Source organism: Strongylocentrotus purpuratus, unplaced genomic scaffold (assembly GCF_000002235.5).
Source record: "Strongylocentrotus purpuratus isolate Spur 01 unplaced genomic scaffold, Spur_5.0 spur5_scaffold_1, whole genome shotgun sequence".
Lineage (NCBI taxonomy): Eukaryota > Metazoa > Echinodermata > Echinoidea > Camarodonta > Strongylocentrotidae > Strongylocentrotus > Strongylocentrotus purpuratus.
In genome coordinates, this window is record NW_022145594.1 from 48,145,327 (window position 1) to 48,171,357 (window position 26,031).

The following is a 26,031-nucleotide window of genomic DNA, read 5'->3' on the forward strand; positions in this document are numbered from 1 at the left end:
CAATAAACATTATATATTTATGATGCTTGATTCACCCTCTAAACATTGATAAACATATACTGATCACCATAAGCAATTCTCTTGGAGAGATTACTGTTATGTGTCATTGAAAATATCTCACTTGTTTGTCACATATACAATAACGTGACATCCGCACAGCAAGAATCAAGTCATGAATGGATTGAGAATCTTTAGCTTTCCTGATCATGATTTTGACTTGTTAATGCGAGATGTTGGAAAGATATCAATTATCAAATCTTATAGCGTACTACAATAAAACAAAGGTTTTTATCTTTGCCAACAAATGTATGTATCGATACTATAAAATTGCTTTTCTCTACTCAGAAAAACTGTTTCTCACAAGGTATATTTAGACAATTTATACACACACACCTAGTCCAAATGGAAAATATAAACATGTTCTCAGTAGAACTACCATTACATTCTATCTTTAAAAGACAAAGACATGTACAATCATAAATGCAAAATTAACATCTCACAAAAACCTCACAAATCAGTAAAGCTTAAGTTTTGTAACTGTTGAGTTCAAATTCCGTCTAAATATTCCATACATATATGAAAGACTGACGATCAAGTATAAAACTATGTATACAATATTTAAGCATAATTCTTCTACATACAGAATCCATCTTTCTGGGTTTTTCTTACAATAAGAGTACTTCAATATTCAAGTGACTTTAATGATGCAGTGTAATACATGATAAGTATTTAAATAACAGGGGGGGGGGGGTGGTTGGATATTTAATCTGATGAGGAAAAAAAAACGGCTTTAAGAGCAGAATAAACAAAGGAGGTTAATAAAATAAAGATTTACAATACATACCCCATCAATTGCATGGATCATGTGTGCTACAGGTATGCTTATACAACTTTACAGATACAGATCCTTTGTGAATTTTAGTCTTATACATACCCTTATTAATTATGATGCTAAATACAATCATTATAAAATATTGTACTGAGTTTACATTCATTTATTTGTTAACGCCTAATAATTTGATTGTACATAAGCATATTGTTATCCATATATTTATGTAACAGACTACCGGTATACAGTTTCTTTGACTTTGAGTACATTGTTTCTACCATTGTTATCTATCTGTTTTTGTTTTTTATTTGTATTTTAAATCCAACCTCAAGTTTTGGTTACAATACATAAATATAATAACAATACATGTACAGTCAAACCTGCTTTAGTGACCGCCTGTCTACAAAGACCACCTGTCTACAACAAGCACATTTGTTGTTTCCCTTGAAAATGGTTTCTCATTGAAACATGTACTAAAGGAACCTGTCTACAAAGACCACTTTTTTTGTTTCCCTTGGGTGGTCGCTGTAGACAGGTTTGACTGTATATGAGTTTTTTACACAAATCACATTCACACATTCATGGCAAAGTGAGAAGCAATTTTCAACATCAAGTGTATTTCATCATAGATATCATAACGCTAACAGTTCTGAAATACCCCATGAACTACAGGAATGAGGATAAGATTTTACTTTGACGTCATACATACATGGTATCATAGACAGCTGCTGATGAAGGTAATAACAACATTAAGAAACACAGTTAAAATCTATTGGTATCTCTTATGAGTGCCTTGGGCCTATGAGTATGGCACCCAGTACATGATACAGAATTTCCAAATAACATTGCACTTGTTTTTTTTAGAAGTTCTTTTCTTACTTCATTTTAAAAGAGTGAAATGAATACATGGGAGTATTATCAAGCCTGCCGATTCTGAGAATACAATAACATTGAGTTACCAAGCTTTATCACCCAAAATAAAATCATTTGACAAATATTTCTGTGGAAGGAGGGTCATCATAGTAAAAACAGTCAGTACATGCTGACTTCAATAATTGATGATGACGATGATGACGACGACGACAACGATGATGATGATGATGATTCTGGCCTGCCGTACAAAATAATTACAAACCCTCAGTCCAGAGTGTGTACTATGATAAAACCTAGAGCATTGGTTCAATATCATCGTCATTGTTAATCTGTTGTACTTCACCTAAGTCTGCCTTGTCGTCAAAGCGTATCGTCCCTTCAGCTTTGTGCAGCTCAAAAACTGCGATCTGGATAAAGAAATTGGAGGGCAAAAAGAAAAGAAACATGGATGAGTGTCTATGATGTTATTCAATAATACAAATTTAGAAATAACTAGATTTATATCGGGCGCATATCAATCCCAGATGCTCACAAAGTAATATCATGGAATAAACTCCTACCAGGTACCCATTTACTACACCTGGGTGGAGATCAGCAGGCCTCTAACCACAAATCATGTGATCCATAGTGAATTGACGTATCCACTAGACCATGACACCTCAATGCTTTATAAATTTGTTTTAGAAGCAATGTAAAAGACACAATTATCTTTTGCCTTCCAATAATTATGAACCGTGTGATCTTTCAAGTATTTTCACTATGCAAGCAGTGGTATATTTTTAGCCAGTTCCATTTTGGGAATGGGAGACAGATGTACAACCAGGATCCTGTTGCATAAAAGATTTGTCTCACAGAGCGCTCACCTCATTCTTTCCTTGTTTCAGCAGAGGTCCAGGTAGGTAGTAGTTCTGCTGAGGTCCAACGTTCCAGTAGCGACCGAGATTGAACCCGTTGATGAAGATCACTCCTTTCTCCCAACCCTGGAGGAATAAAACAACATGTGAAGCCATTTAATACATTAGGGCCCCCGTCTTTAACTCTTATCCTGCCACAGGGCTAATCCCCATTGTGCCAAGCCACAAATCCCCCCAGTGCCAAGTTTATTTTGAGATCATCGGATTAACGCGAGATACTATCAATAGCGTGTGCGAAACACTAGGTACAGTACAATGGGCATGAACAATAACTGCTATTACGAATGCTTGCAAACATGCAAGAAGCAGAGAAGCAGTAGCTTGCTCGCTTGTACAAAGCACTATAAACGGTAGCGTGCATGCAGCCTTATGGCAGGATATGAGTTAATACAAAAAGTTACTCTTGATCCAAATCAATCGTAAGTCCTCCAACCGATCGCAAGTTTCCAGTCTCCTATCTCTTATGTACATAGTTGCGATTCATATCAACTCTTGTATCCATCCAACATCAATATGTCCTAATAGATGATCCAACATTTCCTCCAGCAATGGCCCGTCCTATAAAGAACTGCAATTAATCGCAACTTATTTGCATTTGATATGAATCGCAACTATGTACATAAGAGATAGGAGACTGCAAACTTGCGCTTGATTCGGATCAATCTCAACTCTTTGTAATACGGGGCCTGTATAGAGGTAGGGTTCCGGTTGGTTTTTAGGTTAGGTTTAGGGTTGGGTTAAGGGTTGAAAGTAGGAATTCTGTTAGTGTGTCACAGGAACATGTGTGGCACAACCGGTCTAAACATCAGTTTGTTAAATTCTCCAATTCTCCAAGACCAGTATTCACAAATGCATCCTAACTGAAGCCCAGGTTATAGTGGATGAGTTAGTCCACTGACCAATTGTCCTCCTTATCCCATACCAATGACTATATTTCTGCAACTAAATTAGCAAATAAAAACATGACATTTCTCTTTTAAAGATGCAATGTATATAGGGGTATATACATGTAAGTAGTGTAATTGGTCAATTTCATATCAATATTTTGATCAGCTGCCATATTTTACATTCATCTATCCACCATGCATTACAAGTAGATTAATTGTGTGTGTCCAATAACTGTGTCATCATTACAGTTATTACCATCATCATCATATAGACGATTCCACGGGGGCGTTTCACAAAACTTGTCATCAGTGAAAAATGACAGTTTTTGTTATAAGCTACTGAAATCCTTGCTTCTGATTAGTTATCAGCAGATTTGTCACTGATTTTTGTCATTTGTCATTGAAAAAAGGCATTGTGAAACGGGACCACATGTCACTGGACTTTTCCCAACGACTATTTAGAGGAAAAATGTCTGAAATGTTCTGTTCTTCTAATAGTTGTTCAGGGATAGATAAATTTATAAACTGGGCTTAACTTTAGAATACCCCACCGATACTAATAGGGTTAATGTATATAAACGTCAAAGACCTACGGTTAGGGTTAGGGCTAGGATTAGGTTTAGTGTTACTTAGAAAGCTCAAGGTCTTGAGATTTAGCTTTATTGGTGAAGCATTTGGTACCCTAGGAACGTTTGGTCAATTTTTGTGGTGGGGTATTCTAAAGTTGTTCCATAAACTGTTTACTGACCTTCATAACCACAAAAGTGTCTTTAGGCTGGCTATCCTGGATGTCTAACGTTGCCCTATAAAGGGCGGGCTGCTTCTCATGTCCGTCAAACGCAGTCCACTTCTTAGAAGATGAAACACTGTCAAAATGAGATGACACCAAAGAAATGATTTTATGAATATCAAGCTTACATCATAGTGCTGTCAAGAATGGAACCTATGGAAAATGAAAATATCGAGTCATCCATTATTGCAGTAAATACAAATAAAAGTTTAAATCACTTTTAATTGGTGCTGTGACGTTCTGCTAAAAAATGCACATGAGTAAAAAATAAACACATACATAAATAATAGGGCAACATGTACATGAAGACAATATCAAGAATAAATAGCCCTATTAGTTTGCTGACACCAAGCTAACGGATGACTGTTATTAGAACATCGCAAGTTCCCCCCTCCCCCCTCCCTGGCTTATATGCTTGCGAATGTATACCTTTTTTTCTTCAAATGTCATATTAACGCAAACATACTGCCATTTCTACTACCGTAACTGATGCAGCATGTGCATGCAAAGAAGTAGCAGTGTACTTACGCTTCCATGAAATGAGTTTTAAACTCTAGGGGATACATCTCCCATTTCTCTTGTTTCTTGTCATTGATCTTTACATCTCCAAGAATACCTAGATATAAAAAAAAACATGTAACCTCTTTAATTGGGCATACATTGTATATTTAAAGATAAAGGTGAGTTCTGGTAAAAAAAAGAAAATCAATTCTCACAGAATCAAACGAAAATGACACTGAATTTTCAAGATTACAAATAAATGTCATTTGCCGAACAATTTTGGTAGAAAATGTATACTGGCTGAGTAACGAGCATAGAAAGATTAGGAAATCAAGGTTAGTAGCCCCGACACCATTTGTGTAGTCCCATATACATCTTTCTGTGTACAGTGCTTGTTACTTGTTATTGGCTGTGAGCAGATTTGTCATAGATATGTGGCAGTTGTCATTGATATTAAGTTTTATGAAACAGGGTCAGGGTCATGCAACAGCATTGTGAAAGAAACTCAGGAACAACTGGGAATGGTGGATTATGTTGTACGTAAGAATTGATGTATACTGTAAGGACTCGTAATTATAAAAATGATAAGAAAAGGACTCCATCTTCTTGAAATGATTTTCTGAAAACACAAACAAAAATGGGTGTATGAGCCCACTCAAAAGATTAGTTCAATCTCTTCAGCTACTGGTACATGTCTTTTTCGCAATATTTTGAATATGAGAGTATTTGCAATGGACATTCCTTTCATATACAATATTTTCCTTAACTGACACAATAGGGAAAGAAGGAAGGAGAGATGGAGGGAGGTGGGGAGGTGGGGGGGGGGGGGGGAAGGAAGGGAGAGAGATATACAGTGCGTCCCAGAAAAAACGAAACCGAGAACTATCGATGTTTTATCGATAATTCTCGGTTTCGTTTTTTCTGGGACGCACTGTATATGTATAGAGAGAGTGACTGGAGATATGCATGTGATATCAAAAATATTATTTTGATATGGGTTTTCACCGGATTACTGACCTTTTTTCTCATGCTGGAGATGCTTGTCATAGTTGACTCTGCCGAGGTTCTCAACAAGTATGTCCAGTACATTGTCTGTATCCTTCCCAGTCTGTATGGGGGCACAGTAAGGTAATATTTCAGCATGGATTTACACTATGATTACGATTTCAATATCTTAGGATTAATCAAGAAACTCATTTTATTAAATAATTTACCTTACACTAAGTACATATTGTTGCGTATTGTTCAATTTCAATGTTCTTTTTATACAATACATGCAAAGCGAATAATCACACTGTGCCACATTGTATGTACCATGGCACCATGAAGTTGTGTGATCTAATGTTAGTTAAGTTAACATTTAATATTTCATTAATCTTAAGTATGTTGAATATTAATTTAAATTATTTGTATGCGCCTTGAGCATCTCTAGAGATGGATATGTTGCGCTTCATGAATATTGTTATTATTATTATTATTATTACAGCATTCTGTCACTGTTAACATTCAGCATATTCATAACTTGCTTTATGCAATAGACCAGTTTACTAACATATTAACATTTATGGATGTTTCTCTCTTCGGGACCTAGCAACGAGTCATTTCATTCACCTGTAATTAATAAATGAACTACAATACTTGGAATCCAGTCTGCATACATTACTTGTTGCTATGTTGGACAAGCCTCTGGCAAGATTTTGGGTTGTCAAGAACAACCTTTTGTTTAACAATATTTATGCATAATATTTGAATGTGTTAGCAAACCGGTCTATTGGAATAAATTGATGAAATAGACACCAAAGAAGCAACAAGGGGAATGGGAAAAAAGGGCCTAAACTTTGTATCTTCAGGAAAAAGCATTTCAAAATTCAAAATGTCATGATTATCATGACTGGTTATCCTAAAAAATATTTGAAATTAAATGAAATTAGAAAATGATAGTAAATCATTAAAATACCAGCATTTAAAACAAAAATTATCAAAATGATTTTGTAAGGCTGTCTCTTGTATTCTCTTATAGGCTGACATCAAATTCAGGTCAATTCATTCAAGCAAGTTCTACTGTATATTACAAACAAAATTTATTTAAAAATAGTTTGTGGAGATAATTGTTGCCAAGGTAACTTACTGTGATCTTTAAACCCCAGTCTTCCTCTTCAGTCTTTCTCATCAATACACCAACCTCATCACCATTCAAAAGAACCTGCAAATAAATATACAAACCATGTGAATTTATATTGGCTATTTAAAACACCAACCTCATATCCATTCAGAAGAACCTGCAAACAAAAATAAAAACCTAATGAATTTATATTGGCTATTTAAAACACCAACCTCATATCCATTCAGAAGAACCTGCAAACAAAAATGCAAACCTAATGAATTTATATTGGCTATTTAAAACACCAACCTCATCACCATTAAGAAGTACCTGCCATGAAAATGCACAACAATCAGTGATGAAATTCCATGCTCATGCATTAAGATTTCCTAAGATCCTTTATCCCGACACCATTCATCTGTTCAATTCTATTAAAAGCAAGACGTGTTTGATTACTATGAACTTACCATGTCAATGTATTAATATAAATGTCATATATATACATTTCAAACATATGCCATGGATGTTGCATCAAACTATCAATTACCGATTGAGCCAGTAATATGAAATCAATAAAGTTAACAATAATATTGATGTCGGTAATAATTACCGGTATATAACTGAAAATGGTAATCAATAATAATGATAATAATAATACAAAATAATAAAAATAATAATTTTGTGTATTTATTATCATTTTAAGATTTACTCATTTACTCATAATGTGCATCAATTTAAAAAGGAACTTCAAAGGGTCACCAGTCACTAAACTATGTTTATCTTTAGAACTTTGAGCATATCTCAAACGAATCATACATGGCGATCGGATTAACCGCACCTTTTTGCCGCCGAAAAAAATTCAAAGTCGGGGGTGCGGTTTATACACGGTACACCAAAAAAAAAGGCGCTATGCCTGGCAATGTCTCCCAGTTCAGTAATCGGTGTGTTGACTCACCAATCGGAAACTAAAACAACACTCAAATTTGTCTTGGTTTGAAAGTAATCTTTCTGATAGATTTCAATATGTAGTTTATAATAATAATTCCTCCAATTTTTCTTCTATTACACGGCGTACCACAAGGTTCTATCCTAGGTCCTCTACTGTTTTTTAAGTCGGCGAGAAAGAAGGGCGGTTTATACAACGTTAATTACGGTAATCAGTTCATTGGCTCTGCAAGATACATACATGACTCAAGTTTGGCAGGAATCCATTAAATGGGTTCTTGAGATAACGCGATCACAAGAACGGCACGTACGGATGGACGGACAGACAACCCGAAAACATAATGCCTCCGGCTACTCTGTAGCGGAGGCATAACAAAAGAGCGGCCCTAATACAAGTTTTTAGATTTTCACTGTTTTAATGTTCTGGGACCCGTTTCTCAAAGCCTTTTTTCAATGACAAATGACAAATATCAGTGACAAATCTGCTGATAACCAATCAGAAGCAAGGATTTCAGTAGCTTATAACAACAACTCACATTTGTCACTGATGACAAGTTTTGTGAAACACTCCCCAGTACTATACCTGAGCTCTGTCTCTGGGTGATCTTGAGAGGGCAAGTTTGGTTGGTTTGGTATTAACCCTGGTCCTGTACAGCAGGAATCCATAACCCTGACCACCCCCGTTGTTGATTGGAAGCTTCTCCATGGGAAGTATGTCATCATTGTAAATGGGCTTCTGCATTGTTGAAAAAGGGGGGAAAAAAACAGGAGGGATTGAAAACATACTAATATGACTTGTCTAGATCTGAGTAATACCGTATATCTCTGTGTATAAGACGCACTTTTTTACGTCGTCGGAGGTGCGTCTTATAGACAGGTACAGGATATTTTGAGTCCTCAACATGCTACTTTTTAGTGGTTTTTGACCATCTCTGGGTCTCAATATAAATAAAATAATGCTAATAAAGAATAGGATCTACTATTTAAAGATAACCTACATTCCTAATTTGAAGGGAAGAGAGTTTTTAATGCAACTTGCCGGCCGACGCATACCCGTGCCCGGAAGAGCACCGGCATGGTCCCAGCTTACTCACACTGGATGTCCACTCACCATTCAAACTATAGCCTATGTCCGAATTTCTGTATGGACTCGGAGGAAAATTTTTCTGTCATCTTTAGTTTTTGTATTGTCTTCATGTACATGATGCTCTATTAGGCCTTAACTAAAAAGATGTTGTATTGCCCTTTAGGTGCCAAAACATGGGACGGTTGGTCAAGAGTCTTTTTTTTTCCCTCTTTGGGCTGATATTTCTCAGTTTTAAATGCTTAAATATTTTTTTTCTCTAAAAAACATTAAATTTTTTTTTTTTTAAAGCCGACCGTAGATTTCATGATTTTTGGGTCGGTCGCAAAGGGCAATACAACATCTTTTTTTTTAGGCTTTATTTATGCGATTTTTAAATATTTCTATACATGTAGATTTTTAGCAGAATGTCAAAAATTAAACTTGAAATCCTATAGAGTGGTAAAGTGTGACGTCATAAAAATTCTATTTTTAAAATTTCTCAATTTTTTCTTCATTTTCTGGCTCCTAACCATTAGGAGCCGGAGTATATAACACTGAATTCCTATAGGAAATATATTCATTCAGATGGTTATATATCAGCCAATACTTAACATATTCAATCGGTTTTCAACATTTGGACATTATTTTTGATGCTCTTTCGGAAAATGAAGACAAAATTGAGTCATTCTAAAAATAGATTTTGATGACGTCACAGCTTCCGTACTCTATACTGACTTACCCCACTGATCTCTAGTAAAGCAGCCAATGACATCGTCTCGTGAACTTTAACCTCTGTGTAAGCCACTTTACCAATAGCAACAGGAAGCTCTGGCAAGCTACTGGGAACTGAACCAAAACAACAAAAATCACTAAATTGATCGCATGCTCTCCTTCTCATAAAAAGTTTATTATTTACAATTTCATAACTTAAGACTCAATTTCAACCGCGACAACGATCACTGAATATTGTAGGATGGCATACTGTAATTAATGGTGTATTAACCGCACCTTTTTGCCGCTGAAAAAAATTAAAAGTTGGGAGTTCGGTTTATACATGGTACACCCAACAAAATTAAGTTTCAATTTATGGCGCTATGCCTTGCAATGTCTCCCAGCTCAGTAATCGCTGTTGACTCACCACTCGGAAACTAAAACAACACTCAAATTTGTCTGTCATCTTGGTTTGAAATTAATCTTTCTGATTGATCTCAATATGTAGTTTACAATAATAATTCCTCCAATTTTTCTTCTATTACATGGTGTACCACAAGGTCCTATCCATGTCCTCTACTGTTTTTTTAATTTACATTAATGATCTTACACATTCAGCTGGACCTCGCAGTTAAATGAAAGGCCTTCCTGCGTGGGTTTTTTAACACGGACCCGGCAAAAAAAGTCGGCAAAAAAAATAAAAAAATTATAGGGCGAAAAAGAGGGGTACGGTTAATACACAAGGGCGGTTTATACACCTTTAATTACGGTATGCTTCCTATATGTTCATTTGAACCAAATTCATGACCCCATACCAAAACTTTGTATTACCTTTAATGTCTCTGAGAACAATATACATGGGCGGGAACGTTGCTGAAAAATTGATTTTAAAAATCTCAATGTGTTGCCAATTTAAGGATTGTAAAGCTTATTTTCCATTTTAAAATTCCTGGTATCAAACACAAGATAGTCATGAAACAAAAATGGATGCAGTATGTGCAGAAACTTTTGCCCTTTCTACTCATGCATTTGGCATATTTTGTAGGGCTCTGAAGCAAAAGTTATTGAACCAAAGCACAAAATGTGGAATGGCTGTCGCGAAAGGGTTATCCCTGCATGGGTTATTTGAGTAGTTATAATTATATTTGCTTATATGGCGCCTAACACTTACTTTATCAGAAGTCTCTAAGCGTTCTACAATAATACAGCATAATTACCCTGGCTTTAGCAGTGCAGCTGTTACGCGCGCTGCGTTTCAAGGAATAAATTCCTACCAGGTACCCATTTACTTCACCTGGGTGGAGTGTGGCAATTGTAGATCAATGTCTTGACAAAGGACATTTGTGCGGCGACGGGATTCGAACCGCGGACCTTGTGATCGACAGTCCGGCGACGTATCCACTCGACCACAACACCTCTAGTTATACATCTATTGACCTACCTCTTCCTTTAGGCGCATGTTTCTGGATCATTTCTTTGATCTGGAAGAACTTCTCTGTCGGCTCGCCAGACTCTGAGAGAGGAGCATCGTAATCTGAGGGAGGCATATTCAAAACTCTGATTGAATCTACGATCCGCAGCACTGCTTGTTTTTCTTCATGTTGCCCAATAACTTTTCTTCCTGTTGCCCAATAACTTATCATCATCCTATAGTACCCTCATTTTCTTGATTTTCTTAGTAGTACTGGGGATTGTTTCAAAAAGACTAAGATCGGATTTAAGTTGGACTAAACTATGGCAGGCCATTTATGCCGCTGGTTGCTCTCACCATTATGGTCTTTAGATAAGATTTTTTCCTTCAATAATGAACTATCAACAAAACTAAATTCTGTAGATTTGTGACCTTGATTTGTAAGTCTCTTGAGAGACCAATGCCAGTTAATGGTGAAAGAAAACAGTGGCATGAACGGCCTGCCATAGTTAAGTCCAACTTGAAGTCAATCTTAATCTTTGTGAGACGCTCCCCTGGTATTCAATGGGTTAAAATTTCATACAAATACAATATTTTAAAACGAATGTAAGAGATAAAGCTAAGTACACTTTCCAGAAAAACTTTTAAATCGTTTTTTTCTCGATAAGAATATATCAATGAATGTACATGGAAGGGTGGATTCCAACCCATTCCCCCCCCCCTTTCCTCCCAACTATCCCTAATGGATTATTACATTTGACCATGCTACATCTTTTAATGACATTATTACAGTCATGTTGAAGTATCATTTTTCATAATTGTGATCATTTTGTTAATACCCAGGGAAGCCTTATCAGTGCTGTTCTTCCTGAGAGCCCTGCAATTATTATTACCCCAGCAATTGTCAGGTGACCATTTACACCTGGGTGGAGAGCAGCAAATGTGGAGTAATGTGTTGCCAAAGAACCCTTGACCTTTTGATTAAGAGTCAAGTGGATGAACCGCTAAACGACGATTCCTCCACATGATATTATGTACAAATGAGCAGATATAAAACAGGAATAAAATACTATTTTAGAGCATACCATAGCTTGTTATAGTGGGCTTATAGATGCCCTTGTCCACATTCCCTCCGTTCATAAATCCAAAGTTAGTTCCACCGTGGTACATGTAGAAGTTTACAGAGCCTCCGCTGACCAGTATGGCCTTGGTCAATTCAGCAATGCCATCCGCCTTGTAGATGTGATGGTTCTCACCCCAGTGGTCAAACCAGCCTGACCAGAACTCCATGCTCATTAAGGGAAGATTATCACCCTGGATAGAATAAGAGAGAGAGAGGAGGGGCAGGCAGGGAGATAAAGATAGAGAGGTGGAGAGAGGAAGAAAGAAGAGGACGAGGAGGAGAACGAGGAGGGGGAGAACGAGGAGGGGGAGGAGAACGAGGAGGGGAAGGAGAACGAGGAGAAAAGAAGGAGGAAGAGGAGGAGGAGGAGGAGGAAGAAGAGAAAGAAGAAGAAGAAGAAGAAGAAGAAGAAGAAGAAGAAGAAGAAGAAGAAGAAGAAGAAGAAGAAGAAGTAGTAGTACAAGAAAACAAAAAGAAGAAGAAGAAGAAGAAAGGGGTGGGAGAAAGAGTTTACCAGAGAGGGGACAAAGAGAGAAAGTTGGAGGGGAAAAATATGGTTCAATATAAGGTTGAGAAAGATTGATTTATTAAGGCATGAGATATTTATTATTGCTGTCGTTCCGATGCAGGATCCTGCAATGCGCGCTCCAGAACGATCGGCGCAATGATCAGTGACAGGAGTACAAATATTATACAACACTGCGCCAGAACGCGTCGGCGTGATAATCGTCCGACTGCAGTAGGATTAATTGATTTAATAAATATACGCGCAGCGCTGGCAAGCCGGTACACTGTACATGCGCACGACACAAAATTATGTAGCGAGTGTCCCGACATTGACATTTCTATATTATAAACAAGTCGGAGTTAAAATAACTTCTACCACAGCTGTGCGTGTGTTTATAAACATGACATTTACTAATAATTTCTACGTACAATCGTGCGTTTGTTAATAAACATGACGGAGTTAAAATAATTTCTACTACAACTGTTTGGTTGTTTTTAAACATGACGGAGTTTAAAATAATTTCTTCTAAGACCGTGTGTTTGTTTATATTACATGACGGAGTTTAAATAACTTCTACTACAAATTATGTGCGTTTGTTTATGAGCATCACGGAGTTAATATAATTTCTACCACAATTGCATGTGTGTAATTTGTTTATAAACATTACATTTAAAAATGATTTCTACTACAAATATGCGTTTGTTTATAAACATGATTAATCATGGAGTTAAAATAATTTCTACTACAACTACCGGTATTTGGTTGTTTTTAAACATGACAGAGTTTAAACGTATTTGTTCTAATTAAGACCGTGTGTTTGTTTATAAACATGACGGAGTTTAATAACTTCTACTACAAATTCTGCGTTTTTTTATAAGCATGACAGAGTTTAAGTAATTTCTACTGCTACAAGTACAACTGTGCGTAATTTGTTTATAAAAATGACAGAGTGAAATAAATTGTACTACAACCAAGAAGACTGCTACAATTACCAGGGTATGTGAGTTTCTAAGGGTGCGTTTAATCGACACTTTTTCACCCTAGAATCACGGTTTCTAAAGACGTTTAGTTTAAAACGCAATGCGTTCAAGCGATTTTTTCGTCGGTCGTAAAAATAAACGTGTTTGAAAACACAAACATGAAACGCTGAAAAAGATGCGTTTTGTATCATGATTCTGCAGAATCACGGTCGCTAAAATTCGATTGAACGGACGGAGTTCTCAATCATGATTGTATGACGGAGCCTGTTCCGGTTTGGGCAAAAACCGCGCGCCTGCTTTTCATGCAATTTGCGTTTACTATACCATGCTCTTTATCATGGCCTGTTCCGTTATGTTATACCTTGTTTTCCTCTTTTTCTCTTTCTGTCTTTCCTTATGTTATTCTTTGTTTCTTCCTTCTATTCTTATGTTATTGTTTGTTTTTTTCCTTCTATCACCTTCTCTTATGTTATTCTTTATTTTTTATAATTCTATCACTTTCTCTTTCTGTCTTTCCTTATGCTATTCTTTGTTTCTTCCTTCTATTCTTATGTTAATCTTTGTTCTTTTCCTTCTATCACAGTTTCTTATGTTATTCTTTGTTTTAATCATTCTATCACTTTCTCTTTCTGTCTTTCCTTATGTTATTCTTTGTTTCTTCCTTCTATCACCTTCTTTTATGTTATTCTTTGTTTTTTACCTTCACTCACAGTCTCTTATGTTATTCTTTGTTTTAATCATTCTATCACTTTCTCTTTCTGTCTTTCCTTATGTTATTCTTTGTTTCTTCCTTCTATCACCTTCTCTTATGTTATTCTTTGTTTTTATAATTCTATCACTTTCTCTTTTGTTATTCTTTGTTTCTTCCTTCTATTCTTATGTTAATCTTTGTTTTTTTCCTTCTATCAGCTTTTTTAATGTAATTCTTTGTTTTAAGCATTCTATCACTTTCTCTTTCTGTCTTTCCTTATGTTATTCTTTGTTTCTTCCTTCTATTCTTATGTTATTCTTTGTTTTTTCCTTCTATCACCTTCTCTTATGTTATTCTTTATTTTTATAATTCTATCACTTTCTCTTTCTGTCTTTCCTTATGTTATTCTTTGTTTCTTCCTTCTATTCTTATGTTGATCTTTGTTCCTTTCCTTCTATCACAGTTTCTTATGTAATTATTCTTTGTTTTAATCATTCTATCACTTTCTCTTTCTGTCTTTCCTTATGTTATTTTTTTGTTTCTTCCTTCCATCATCTTCTCATTCTTTGTTTTATTATTGCGATCTATGCTCAAAACAGCAGTCGACAGTCGGCCGTAAACAATTCCAAAAAGCGCGCGCCGAAGTTGACCTATACTTCCTGGGTCAAACTGCGAGTGTGATCCGCAGTGGCTGGGCTCGAAATGAACTAGAATCAGCGTTGATGAAAAATCGCTTGAACGCTAACCGCAGTGACCTTGTTTTTTGTAACGGCGTTTTGATTTGTGATTCATGTTTGTGATTCTAGCTTCGAAAATTCGATTGAACGCACACCTCCCTGCTACAACTGTGCGTTGGTTATAAACGCGACAAAATAATTTCTACTAGATCTAAATCTACATCCGAACACACATGACGGAGTTATGATAGAATTTCTAGGTCATCACAACTGAACCCAACGCTATATCCACACACACACAAAAAAACATGTGCTCAGATAATGTCCAACACACTGCTTGGGCGTACGTTGGTGGGCGGTGTTAATTGCAAGCCTGTGCCAATCGATAATCAGCTTTGAGACTAATTTCTTTAAAAGTTTATCGGAGTGCTACTGTATATCCAAATCATAATGAAACTGTCTTCTACTCGAAAAGGGTCTTCTCATTGGCTAAATAATAATTTGCAAGTTTATTTTTTGAAAGCAAATGTTTGCTTGTTTTCAGTTGTCATTTATTCTCCTGAGGTATTCCAAGTGGTATGAAGTCTGAATTGGCAGACTATACAAGCCCTGTAACTTCTTGGTTTCAGCTGGCTGGGGCGTGTCATATATCTTAGATAAGAACTGTCAAAACATGTCTGGGAAATGTAATCACGTACTGTAACCATGGAGATCTCTTCTTATATCTCCATGCTGTAACCCCTCTTACTTTTATGACAATGAGATTGCCATCCAGGGGGGGGGGGGGGGGGGGGGGAGGATTTTGATGTGAAATATTTTCAATCAAAAGTCGCCACCATATTATGTTCTACCTCATTTTCTTTTTCTTTCGCAATTTTGGAATCCTTTCATATAAATATATATTTTAAGTCATGACCTTTTTATACAGGTATGCGAATTTTATATTTTTGACGTAACCTCAAAGGGGCGAGTTAAAAGCACACAGCTATGATGACAATTTGGCAAATCCAAATTCATAATTACTATCGTTTTGTCTACAACTAGTTCATCTAATAAACAAGGAATTACACCCAAGAGTCTGTTGGCCATTGGATAGGCCATGAATTCTTGTCGAACATGGAGACTTTTTGCGATCGGGGGCGGGGGAACTGAATTCAGACAAGGATTATTTTTTAATTTTTTTTGAATTTGTTTTTTATTGGGTGCTCAAACATAACATGAAAGCCAACTTGCTGTTTACAATCATGTACAGGAATGTGAAATGACAAAAACATCATATAGTCCACTACAACTCAAATATAAACTTTTTAAAATGGAGGCTTAACTTGCCATATTTGGCTGCAATTACATATTCAGATTTAGACTTAATTTTTATCCTAAATATAAGACCATGAAAATTTGGTTTCTCTTTCTTAAATTTGCAGCAGTGAATGTATACACAGAAGAAAGAAATTTATATATATTGAATTTTGATAGTCCTTGGGACAACCAAACATTCTTTCAAAGCTTCCGCGCGGGGGAGGGGGGGGGGGGGGTACTAAATTCAGACAAGTATTAAGAGTCGATAAATGTAAACGAATCCTCTTCTTTCTCTAATAATGTAATGAAATGTCAGAGCTTCCACGCTTCGCGCTGGAGTGGGGGGGGGGGACTGCATTCAGACAAGCATTAATAGTCGAGAACGGTACAACGAATCAACTTCTTACTCTAATAATTTAATGAAATGTCAGAGCTTCCACGCTTCGCACTGGAGGGGGGGGGGGGAACTGAATTCAGACAAGGATTAATAATCGAGAACGTTACAACGAATCGTCTGCTTTCTCTAGTAATTTATTGATGTCAAAGCTTCCGCACGGGACGGGGGGGGGGGGGACTAAATTCAAACAAGGATTAAGAGTCAAGAACGGTACAATGAATCGACTTCTTTCTCTTTTAATTTAAGGAAATGTCAAAGCTTCCGCACGGGACTGGGGGGGGGGGGCTGAATTCATACAAGGATTAAGAGTCAAGAACGGTACAACGAATCGTCTTCTTTCTCTAGTAATTTAATGACATGTCAAAGCTTCCACGCTTCGCACTGGAGGGGGGGGGGGGGGGGGGGGAACTGAATTCAGACAAGGATTAATAATCGAGAACGGTACAACGAATCGTCTGCTTTCTCTAGTAATTTAAGGAAGTGTCAAAGCTTCCACGCTTCGCACTGGAGGGGGGGGGGGGGGAACTGAATTCAGACAAGGATTAATAATCGAGAACGGTACAACGAATCGTCTGCTTTCTCTAGTAATTTATTGATGTCAAAGTTTCCGCACGGGACGGGGGGGGGGGGGGGACTAAATTCAAACAAGGATTAAGAGTCAAGAACGGTACAATGAATCGACTTCTTTCTCTAGTAATTTAAGGAAATGTCAAAGCTTCCGCATGGGACGGGGGGGGGGGGGTGGGGGCTGAATTCAGACAAGGATTAAGAGTCAAGAACGGTACAACGAATCGACTTCTTTCTCTAATAATTTAATGACATGTCAAAGCTTCCACGCTTCGCACTGGAAGGGGGGGGGAACTGAATTCAGACAAGGATTAATAATCGAGAACGGTACAACGAATCGTCTGCTTTCTCTAGTAATTTATTGATGTCAAAGTTTCCGCACGGGACGGGGGGGGGGGGGACTAAATTCAAACAAGGATTAAGAGTCAAGAACGGTACAATGAATCGACTTCTTTCTCTTTTAATTTAAGGAAATGTCAAAGCTTCCGCACGGGACTGGGGGGGGGGGGCTGAATTCATACAAGGATTAAGAGTCAAGAACGGTACAACGAATCGTTTTCTTTCTCTAGTAATTTAAGGAAATGTCAAAGCTTCCGCATGGGACGGGGGGGGGGGGGGGGTGGGGGCGGAATTCAGACAAGGATTAAGAGTCAAGAACGGTACAACGAATCGACTTCTTTCTCTAATAATTTAATGACATGTCAAAGCTTCCACGCTTCGCACTGGAGGGGGGGGGGGAACTGAATTCAGACAAGGATTAATAATCGAGAACGGTACAACGAATCGTCTGCTTTCTCTAGTAATTTATTGATGTCAAAGCTTCCGCACGGGACGGGGGGGGGGGGGACTAAATTCAAACAAGGATTAAGAGTCAAGAACGGTACAACGAATCGACTTCTTTCTTTAATAATTTAATGACATGTCAAAGCTTCCACGCTTCGCACTGGAGGGGGGGGGGGGACTGAATTCAGACAAGGATTAATAATCGAGAACGGTTACTACGAATCGTCTTCTTTCTCTAGTAATTTAATGAAATGTCAAAGCTTCCACGCTTCGCGCTGGAGGGGAGTGGGGGACTGAATTTAGATAAGCATTAATAGTCGAGAACGGTACACAAATCGTCTTCTTTCTCTAATAATTTCCGAAATGTCATATTTCCGCCTTGGATGGGGGGGGGGGGGGGGGGGACTGAATTTAGATAAGCATTAATAGTCGAGAAATCGTCTTCTTTCTCTAGTAATTTAATGATTATGTCAAAGCTTCCGCACGGGACGAGAGGGGGGGGGGACTGAATTTAGATAAGCATTAATAGTCGAGAAATCGTCTTCTTTCTCTAATATTGAAGGAAATGTCATATCTTCCGCGCGGGACGGGGGGGGGGGGGGGGGGTGGACTGAATTCAGACAAGGATTAAGAGTCAAGATCGGTACAACGAATCGTCTTCTTCCTCTAATAATTTAAGGAAGTGTCAAAGCTTCCACGCTTCGCACTGGAGGGGGGGGGGGAACTGAATTCAGACAAGGATTAATAATCGAGAACGGTACAACGAATCGTCTGCTTTCTCTAGTAATTTATTGATGTCAAAGCTTCCGCACGGGACGGGGGGGGGGGGGGCTAAATTTAAACAAGGATTAAGAGTCAAGAACGGTACAACGAATCGTCTTCTTTCTCTAGTAATTTAATGAAATGTCAAAGCTTCCACGCTTCGCGCTGGAGGGGAGTGGGGGACTGAATTTAGATAAGCATTAATAGTCGAGAACGGTACACAAATCGTCTTCTTTCTCTAATAATTTCCGAAATGTCATATTTCCGCCTTGGATGGGGGGGGGGGGGGGGGGGACTGAATTTAGATAAGCATTAATAGTCGAGAAATCGTCTTCTTTCTCTAGTAATTTAATGATTATGTCAAAGCTTCCGCACGGGACGAGAGGGGGGGGGGGGGGACTGAATTTAGATAAGCATTAATAGTCGAGAAATCGTCTTCTTTCTCTAATATTGAAGGAAATGTCATCTTCCGCGCGGGACGGGGGGGGGGGGGATGGACTGAATTCAGACAAGGATTAAGAGTCAAGATCGGTACAACGAATCGTCTTCTTTCTCTAATAATTTCATGAAATGTCAAAGCTTCCGCACGGGACGGGGGGGGGGGGGGGGGGTGGGGCTGAATTGATACAAGGATTAATAATCGAGAACGGTATACAACGCCAATCGTCTTCTTTCTCTAGTAATTTAATGTAACGTCAAAGCTTCGCGCAGGAGGAGGGGGGGGGGCTGAATTCAGACAAGGATTAAGAGTCAAGAACGGTGCTACGAATCGTCTTCTTTCTCTAAAAATTTCATGAAACCGCAAAGCTTCCGCACGGGACGGGGGGGGGGGGGGTGGGGCTGAATTCAGACAAGGATTAAGAGTCAAGAACTGTACTACGAATCGTCTTCCTTCTTTAAAAATGTAATGAAATGTCAAAGCTTCCGCACGGGACGGGGGGGGGGGGGGGGGGACTGAATTCAGACAAGGATTAAGAGTCAAGAACGGTACAACGAATCGAGTTCTTTCTCTAATAATTTAATGATATAAAGCTTCCACGCTTCGCACTGGAGGGGGGGGGGGAAACTGAAATCAGACAAGGATTAATAATCGAGAACGGTACAACGAATCGTCTTCTTTCTCTAGTAATTTAATGAAATGTCAAAGCTCCCACGCTGCGGCTGGAGGGGAGGAGGGGGGCCGGGGGGGGGGGGGGTGGACATTAATAGTCGAGAACGGTACAACGAATCGTTTTCTTTGTGTAATAATTTAATGAATATTTATTGTCACTAAACAGAGATCCATATTTGACTATTCATTAAAATACTGCAGAAAAGGGATTTAATTCTAAAATCACCACTGAGATAATTCGCTATCATGAGTCATGACTGGTATCGTGATCTTAGCATTGCGAACTTAAGACTCCTCAATCATATCGATCGTAACAATTTTTAATAAAATTGCTGAATTTTATAATCAAAATTTTGTATCATTGCTTCAATTTTCGAAAAAAATAACCGACATGACATGACAAGTAGGGCCTAATTCAAACAGGCACATCACAACCACACAAACACACAAACAAGCAACAAAATAGGCCTACACCGCGAATAGATCGAGGAGCTCAAAATGACTGTCTAAATAATAGGAACACTAGACAAGATTAGTTTCGCATTATTACGATTAGAATTTTATAAAAAGAATCATGGGTATTAAATAAATAACTTGATACTTTATCGTCTTTATTAACAATTGATTTTCACATCTATCCCGATTTTGACTCTCGTAGACTTAATTTCCCCATCAATCTATTCTCTCGCTCTTTCCCTCCCTCCATCTTCCAAGTGTACCCCTTCCTCTCCCTCTCTCTTGTCTCCATCTTTTCTCATGTTTGTTTATCAACACCCAAGGAATTGCGCGCAGGGCCTTTGTTCAAACAAAGTTCAAGGGTTCAAATGGGCGGCATTTGTCTCCTCGCATTCAAATCTCAAAATAGAACTCCATTCCAGTTCAGAATTGCGCAATATACCTCTCAGCCAAACATAGACAAAGGTTTAGATTTTAATGGGTCAAGATTTACGTGTCGATACGTCTTTTTTACACGAGGTCGTGGACAGAATTGAGGTTAGATTTATCATGGAATGTGTTGATAAAACCCAAGCAATTTATATTTTGCATACTTAGATCTATAGCTTGAAATTAAATTGTTAGCAAACAAACTTCACTATTGTAAAACCCATCGATCTATAGCTTGTAATAAAAACTAATCGCTCTAGCTCGCTCACTCCATTTGGCTTGCGCCTATGCATGCGCGGAGATAGCCAACGTGGCTAGCTAGGCTGAGAGTACGTAGCGGCCGCGCTGTGTCTTCAGCTAGCGCATCCTTATGATTGCTGTGCATGTGCGCACTGAAATTCGTCCTCCTGCGTCGCGATGATTTCAAACTAATAATTAAATTTGGAGACTGCAGTCAGGCAAAGTGCGCGTACCAAATTCGTCCTCTTGCGTCGCGACGATTTCAATTTGATAATTAAATTTGGAGACTGCAGTCAGGCAAAGTGCGCGTACCAAATCGGCGCCGATCGTTCCATGCAGGATCCTGCATCGGAACGACAGCAATAATAAATATCTCATGCCTAAAAATTCATATAATTAAATGGAAACAAAAATGAATACAAAAGGAAGCCCCTAATAAATATACAAAGAGAGAATTAAATAACTTTGTATTACACAAAAAGAAAATTACATATTTTCATTATATATATATATATATATATATATATAATTGCCTCAAACACAGTGGCCCGAACTAGAGGAGCAAAATAGTGACAGAACTATTTGAAATTCTAAAAAAACAAGTGTGAAAGATGAACATAAAGAACAGATAGATAGAATGGTTTATTTAAATCTAGATAGCTCACCTGTAAATCCTTTAAGTCTTTGAAATGTCTGGCCGCATGGTCTTGAAAGTTTGCCGTCATCAAAACTGAAGAAAAAAAGCACAACATAAAATTTTACATGAACACGCCGTTAGAGGAGTTTCCATAGAACATCTACTTGAAGCCAGGAGGGTATTCATAAGTAAATACAAGGGGTGTTTCACAAAGACTAAGATCGAATTTAAGTTGGACTTAACTATGGCAGGCCATTCATGCCACTGGTTGCTATCACCATTGGTCTCTCAATTATGATCTTTAGATAATATTTTTTCCTTCAATAATGAACTATCAAAAAATGTAAATTCTATAGATTTGTGACCATGATTTGTAAGTCCTTGAGAGTTGAGAGACCAATGCCAGTAAATGGTGAGAGCAAACAGTGACATGAATGGCCTGCCATAGTTAAGTCCAACTTAAAGGCAATCTTATTCTTTGTGAAACACTCCCCTGAAGCTGCAGTGTTTAAAGAGGTTTATTACAAACCTCCAACCAAAATCAAATGGGAACTGGAAAAGAATACCTGTATTTATTTTCTATACAAGAAAAATATTTGTATGTAATTCAAAATTAATTTGAACGTTATCTTTCCATTTGAGAATACCCCCTGCAGGGATATGAAAACGAAGCTAGTAGACATTTCTTACAAAGAAGTTTCAGAACATACAGTATGACTTTAAAATTTCACACACGATAAAAAACCACCACTGTATCTTTAGCCATACATTATCACTGCACTAGTTGTAGCGACTTGCGCCCTCTAAATAGTATTACAATGCCTAAGCGTTACCTGTTGAACCATGATCCCCCTTTTTCTTATGTTAATTGAGAGCTGATTTGACGAGATAACCTCCTACCAGTGACCTTGCAGGGAGGTCTAATCCCTCCCGGCCCAACAAGTGCAGGTAGGCTAATAACAGAGTAGGCATGTTAGGAAAGAATAATGCACGGTCACATGGTGTCATTTGACCAATTGAAGTGCCTACTTTCTAGAAGCAGTTTTATAGAATGACTTACAGGGGGGAAAATACACGGGGGCTCTGGGCAAATTAGCCCTGAAATGCCAAAAAGACCCCCTGAAAGTCATAAAAGAGCCCCAAAAATTTGCATAGAGTTCAATGCAAAACAAATTAAAGAGTGTTATTTTCATGCAAGCAAGCTTGAAAAGTAGCCCCCGAAATTGTTAAAGTATTTTTTTCCCCTGATGACTTACCCCCAGGTAGTCTGCCTCTCTCCATAGATTTCTTGGAATTATCAGATGTGACTAGCAGCTCCGTGACACCTCTCGCTACCATTGCCTGTAACAAGCAACAAGCATCAAAATCACAAACGTTAAAGATAAAGACCAGTTATGGTCATGCGATTGCATTGTGAAAGAAACGTTGTGGAATCGATCAGAAAAGGTTGATCATCTAGCATATAAGTATTGGTGTGCACTGCTAGGTTCTGGAATTATCAAAATGATAAGAAATTTGGCCCAGTCTAAAAAGTTACAAGCACTGTACACATAAAGATGTATATGGGACTATGCAACATGTGCATGACACGTGCGTTATATCTATCAGGTCCAAATAGATATAATATTGTACCAAATATATCAATTAGTAGGTGGTTTCTTAGCAAAATTTGTATCATTACGTATTAGTCAAGACATATTCTTTCACAGGATTGGTAATAAAAGCTTCCATTTCATTTTTTGAGAGGGGGGTGTTTTTACCTTTAAGACTGTAAAGGTTTATCGTCGTTCTGCAGCACGGCAAGTGAAAGCTTAACAAAACTTTTTTGACTGTGAATTATTAGACACAGAACACCATTCGTGTTAGGTCGATGAAAACTGCATCAAAAATACATTTAGGTGCTCCAAAATTATTGATCATTTTATAATGAATAAAAGTTACATTTCTATTGGTATACAAATGAAATTCACATTTCTACATAACATTCATTGATATTTTAGAGAAACATTTGAATAATACTGCATCCCGAAACAAACTTCATAAATGACACCCCTCCCCCCCTTCCTCCCAGCAAATTACGGTAATAAGGAATAGTCTCCAAACAACAGTTGAATTAATAAATTCAACTTAATTCAATATTAATATCAAATTCCATTCATTATTCAACATCCAATTCATTATTCAATATCCAATTTCATTCCATATATTTAATATCCAATTTGATTCAATCCAATTTAATCAATAAATACAAATAAAGTGCCCCCTCCTTTCAATAAACCTATGTTTAGCTCATAATTTGTACTTTGGACATACCTGTCACACAAAAAAGTATATGCAAAGATGTTCTTAATCAACATAAAATCAACATAAAATTAAACAAAATCTGTTTTTCATTTATTTTGTTGAAAATATACAATAATGCTGATGTACACATTTACATATTAACTTAACTTTAAAGGGGCAGTGTTATTAATTTGAACATAATATCTAATCTGACATTAATCATTTTATGACAGAACATAACACATCACAAGACACAACATGAGAATGAAAACCGATATTTCTTTCAAATCTTTGAACCAAAAAATTATTTTACATTACAAAACACAGATTTTACAATTATGCTGAAGTAAGTGTGATTTGTACTAATTAAAGAATGCCCAATTCAGACAATGTCTGAGAAGCCTCGTTTGAATAAGAAACAGCTGTTTCCTTTGTTTGCCAATAGAAGGCGATATTTGACTACACGTTCATTAAATGGGTTCTAGAACAATTACCCCCTGGTCAATCAGCCCCCCCCCCCAAGGACAATTACAATTATATAAGGACGAACTATTATTATTATTCCATATTATCTTGGAAATTTTTCAATAAAGCTTTATTAATAGGCAACCTAATGCCAGCTCATAACGGATTATTGCCATTACTGGTTCAGTGCCAATTTGGCTAGACAAATTGGCGTATCCCTTTTATCTCATTTTAGGGATTATCTACAGCAAGCAACCTTTACTATAGATGGGAGGGGGCACTGGAAATATTTGGCTGATGACATGCAAGAGATCAAGGGCATAGAGTAAGGGGTTGTGAGGGGGGTCAAATTAAATTCTCTAATCACTTTTATCAGTGCTTTTACCCCTCTTCCTTTCCCTATCCTCAATTATCTTTTTGTCAATTTGATCTGGAAAGCAACTGGTCCATGATCCTCATATGGCCTTATAAAGGGTAATCCAAACTTGTGTAATAAGTTCATTGGTATAAAAGCAGAAAAAAAAGATGAACAGATAAGGCAAAAAGTTGGAAATAAATTGGTCCAATAATAGGAAGTTATGAATGTTTGAAATATGAGATCACTAAATCTATATGCGAATCAGGAATTGAAGATTCCATACCTAAAGTGATTACAACTTACAAAATTCATAACTTTCTCAATTTTTGTCCAATTTCATTCAAAGTTACCAGTATAATTCTCTGATATTTCTGCTTTCCTCTAGAGTACTTTGCTATTAGGGTTGGATTTCTCTTTAAATGTGTTTAATAAAAGCTATACCGGGCATGGTGGCTCAGTGGTTAGAGCGCCCGCCTCATGAGTCATACCAAAGACTTATAACAATGGGACCTTCTGCCTTCTAGCTAGGTGCTCATCATATTAGATTGGAGAAGGGTAACATATTATGTTATGCAGGGCCCGCTGGAAGAGCAGTTTCATAACTGAATTGGCTACCCTGGGTAAATAAAACGTTATTATTATTATCATTATTATTATTATACAACAACTGAAGAGATTTCCACTCACCTCCTTAACGAACTCCATGTATGCAGTGCTGTCTCCAAACGATCCATACTCGTTCTCGACTTGGAATGATATGATAGGTCCTCCACGGTTGTACTGAGGGATCAAATAATAAGAACAATTAAGAACCAGACTTGTGTTTTCCACTAACCTATCTTCCACTCATACTGCTGCAATGTAAAGTGTAATACTTTCACCAAATCAGTTTTATTACCTTTCAGCATTATTATAGGTAGGTAAATGTAGGTATATAGACATAAATAAAATTCTATTTCTTACTTTCCCTTTTCTCAAATTTGTCCCAATTTTTCTTTTTAACATTTTTATTATTTTTTTTCTCTTTATCTTTCTCTATAGCTCCCTCTCTGTCTATCCCTCTCTCCTCTGTCTCTTCCAATTTCTTATTTCTCTCTCTCTCTCTCTCTCTCTCTCTCTCTCTCTCTTATCCATATCTTTCTTGATTTCTGTCCTTTGCTTCATCTCTCCCTCTTTCACTCTGTTCTCTCCTTTGCCCGTTTTCTCTCTCCCTCTCAATTTCTACACAAATCTATTC

General features: G+C 37.4%; 1 protein-coding gene across 3 annotated transcripts in view; it reads right to left on the reverse strand.

Moving 5' to 3' along the window:
• Window positions 1-1,309: 1,309 nt before the first annotated feature.
• Window positions 1,310-26,031, reverse strand: part of LOC585613 (beta-galactosidase-1-like protein 2) — a 38,715-nt gene continuing 13,993 nt past the window's right edge. For all 3 annotated transcript variants that reach the window (XM_030978395.1, XM_030978394.1, XM_030978392.1), the window contains 13 exons: window positions 25,482-25,574; window positions 22,945-23,029; window positions 21,717-21,781; window positions 12,114-12,342; window positions 11,059-11,151; window positions 9,646-9,752; window positions 8,424-8,576; window positions 6,923-6,997; window positions 5,812-5,902; window positions 4,822-4,909; window positions 4,252-4,369; window positions 2,566-2,682; window positions 1,310-2,109 (listed from right to left, as the gene is read on the reverse strand). In XM_030978395.1, the coding sequence (XP_030834255.1) occupies window positions 1,996-2,109; window positions 2,566-2,682; window positions 4,252-4,369; window positions 4,822-4,909; window positions 5,812-5,902; window positions 6,923-6,997; window positions 8,424-8,576; window positions 9,646-9,752; window positions 11,059-11,151; window positions 12,114-12,342; window positions 21,717-21,781; window positions 22,945-23,029; window positions 25,482-25,574 (1,428 nt within the window). In that variant the 3' untranslated portion in view covers window positions 1,310-1,995. The remainder of the gene's footprint in view (window positions 2,110-2,565; window positions 2,683-4,251; window positions 4,370-4,821; window positions 4,910-5,811; window positions 5,903-6,922; window positions 6,998-8,423; window positions 8,577-9,645; window positions 9,753-11,058; window positions 11,152-12,113; window positions 12,343-21,716; window positions 21,782-22,944; window positions 23,030-25,481; window positions 25,575-26,031) is intronic.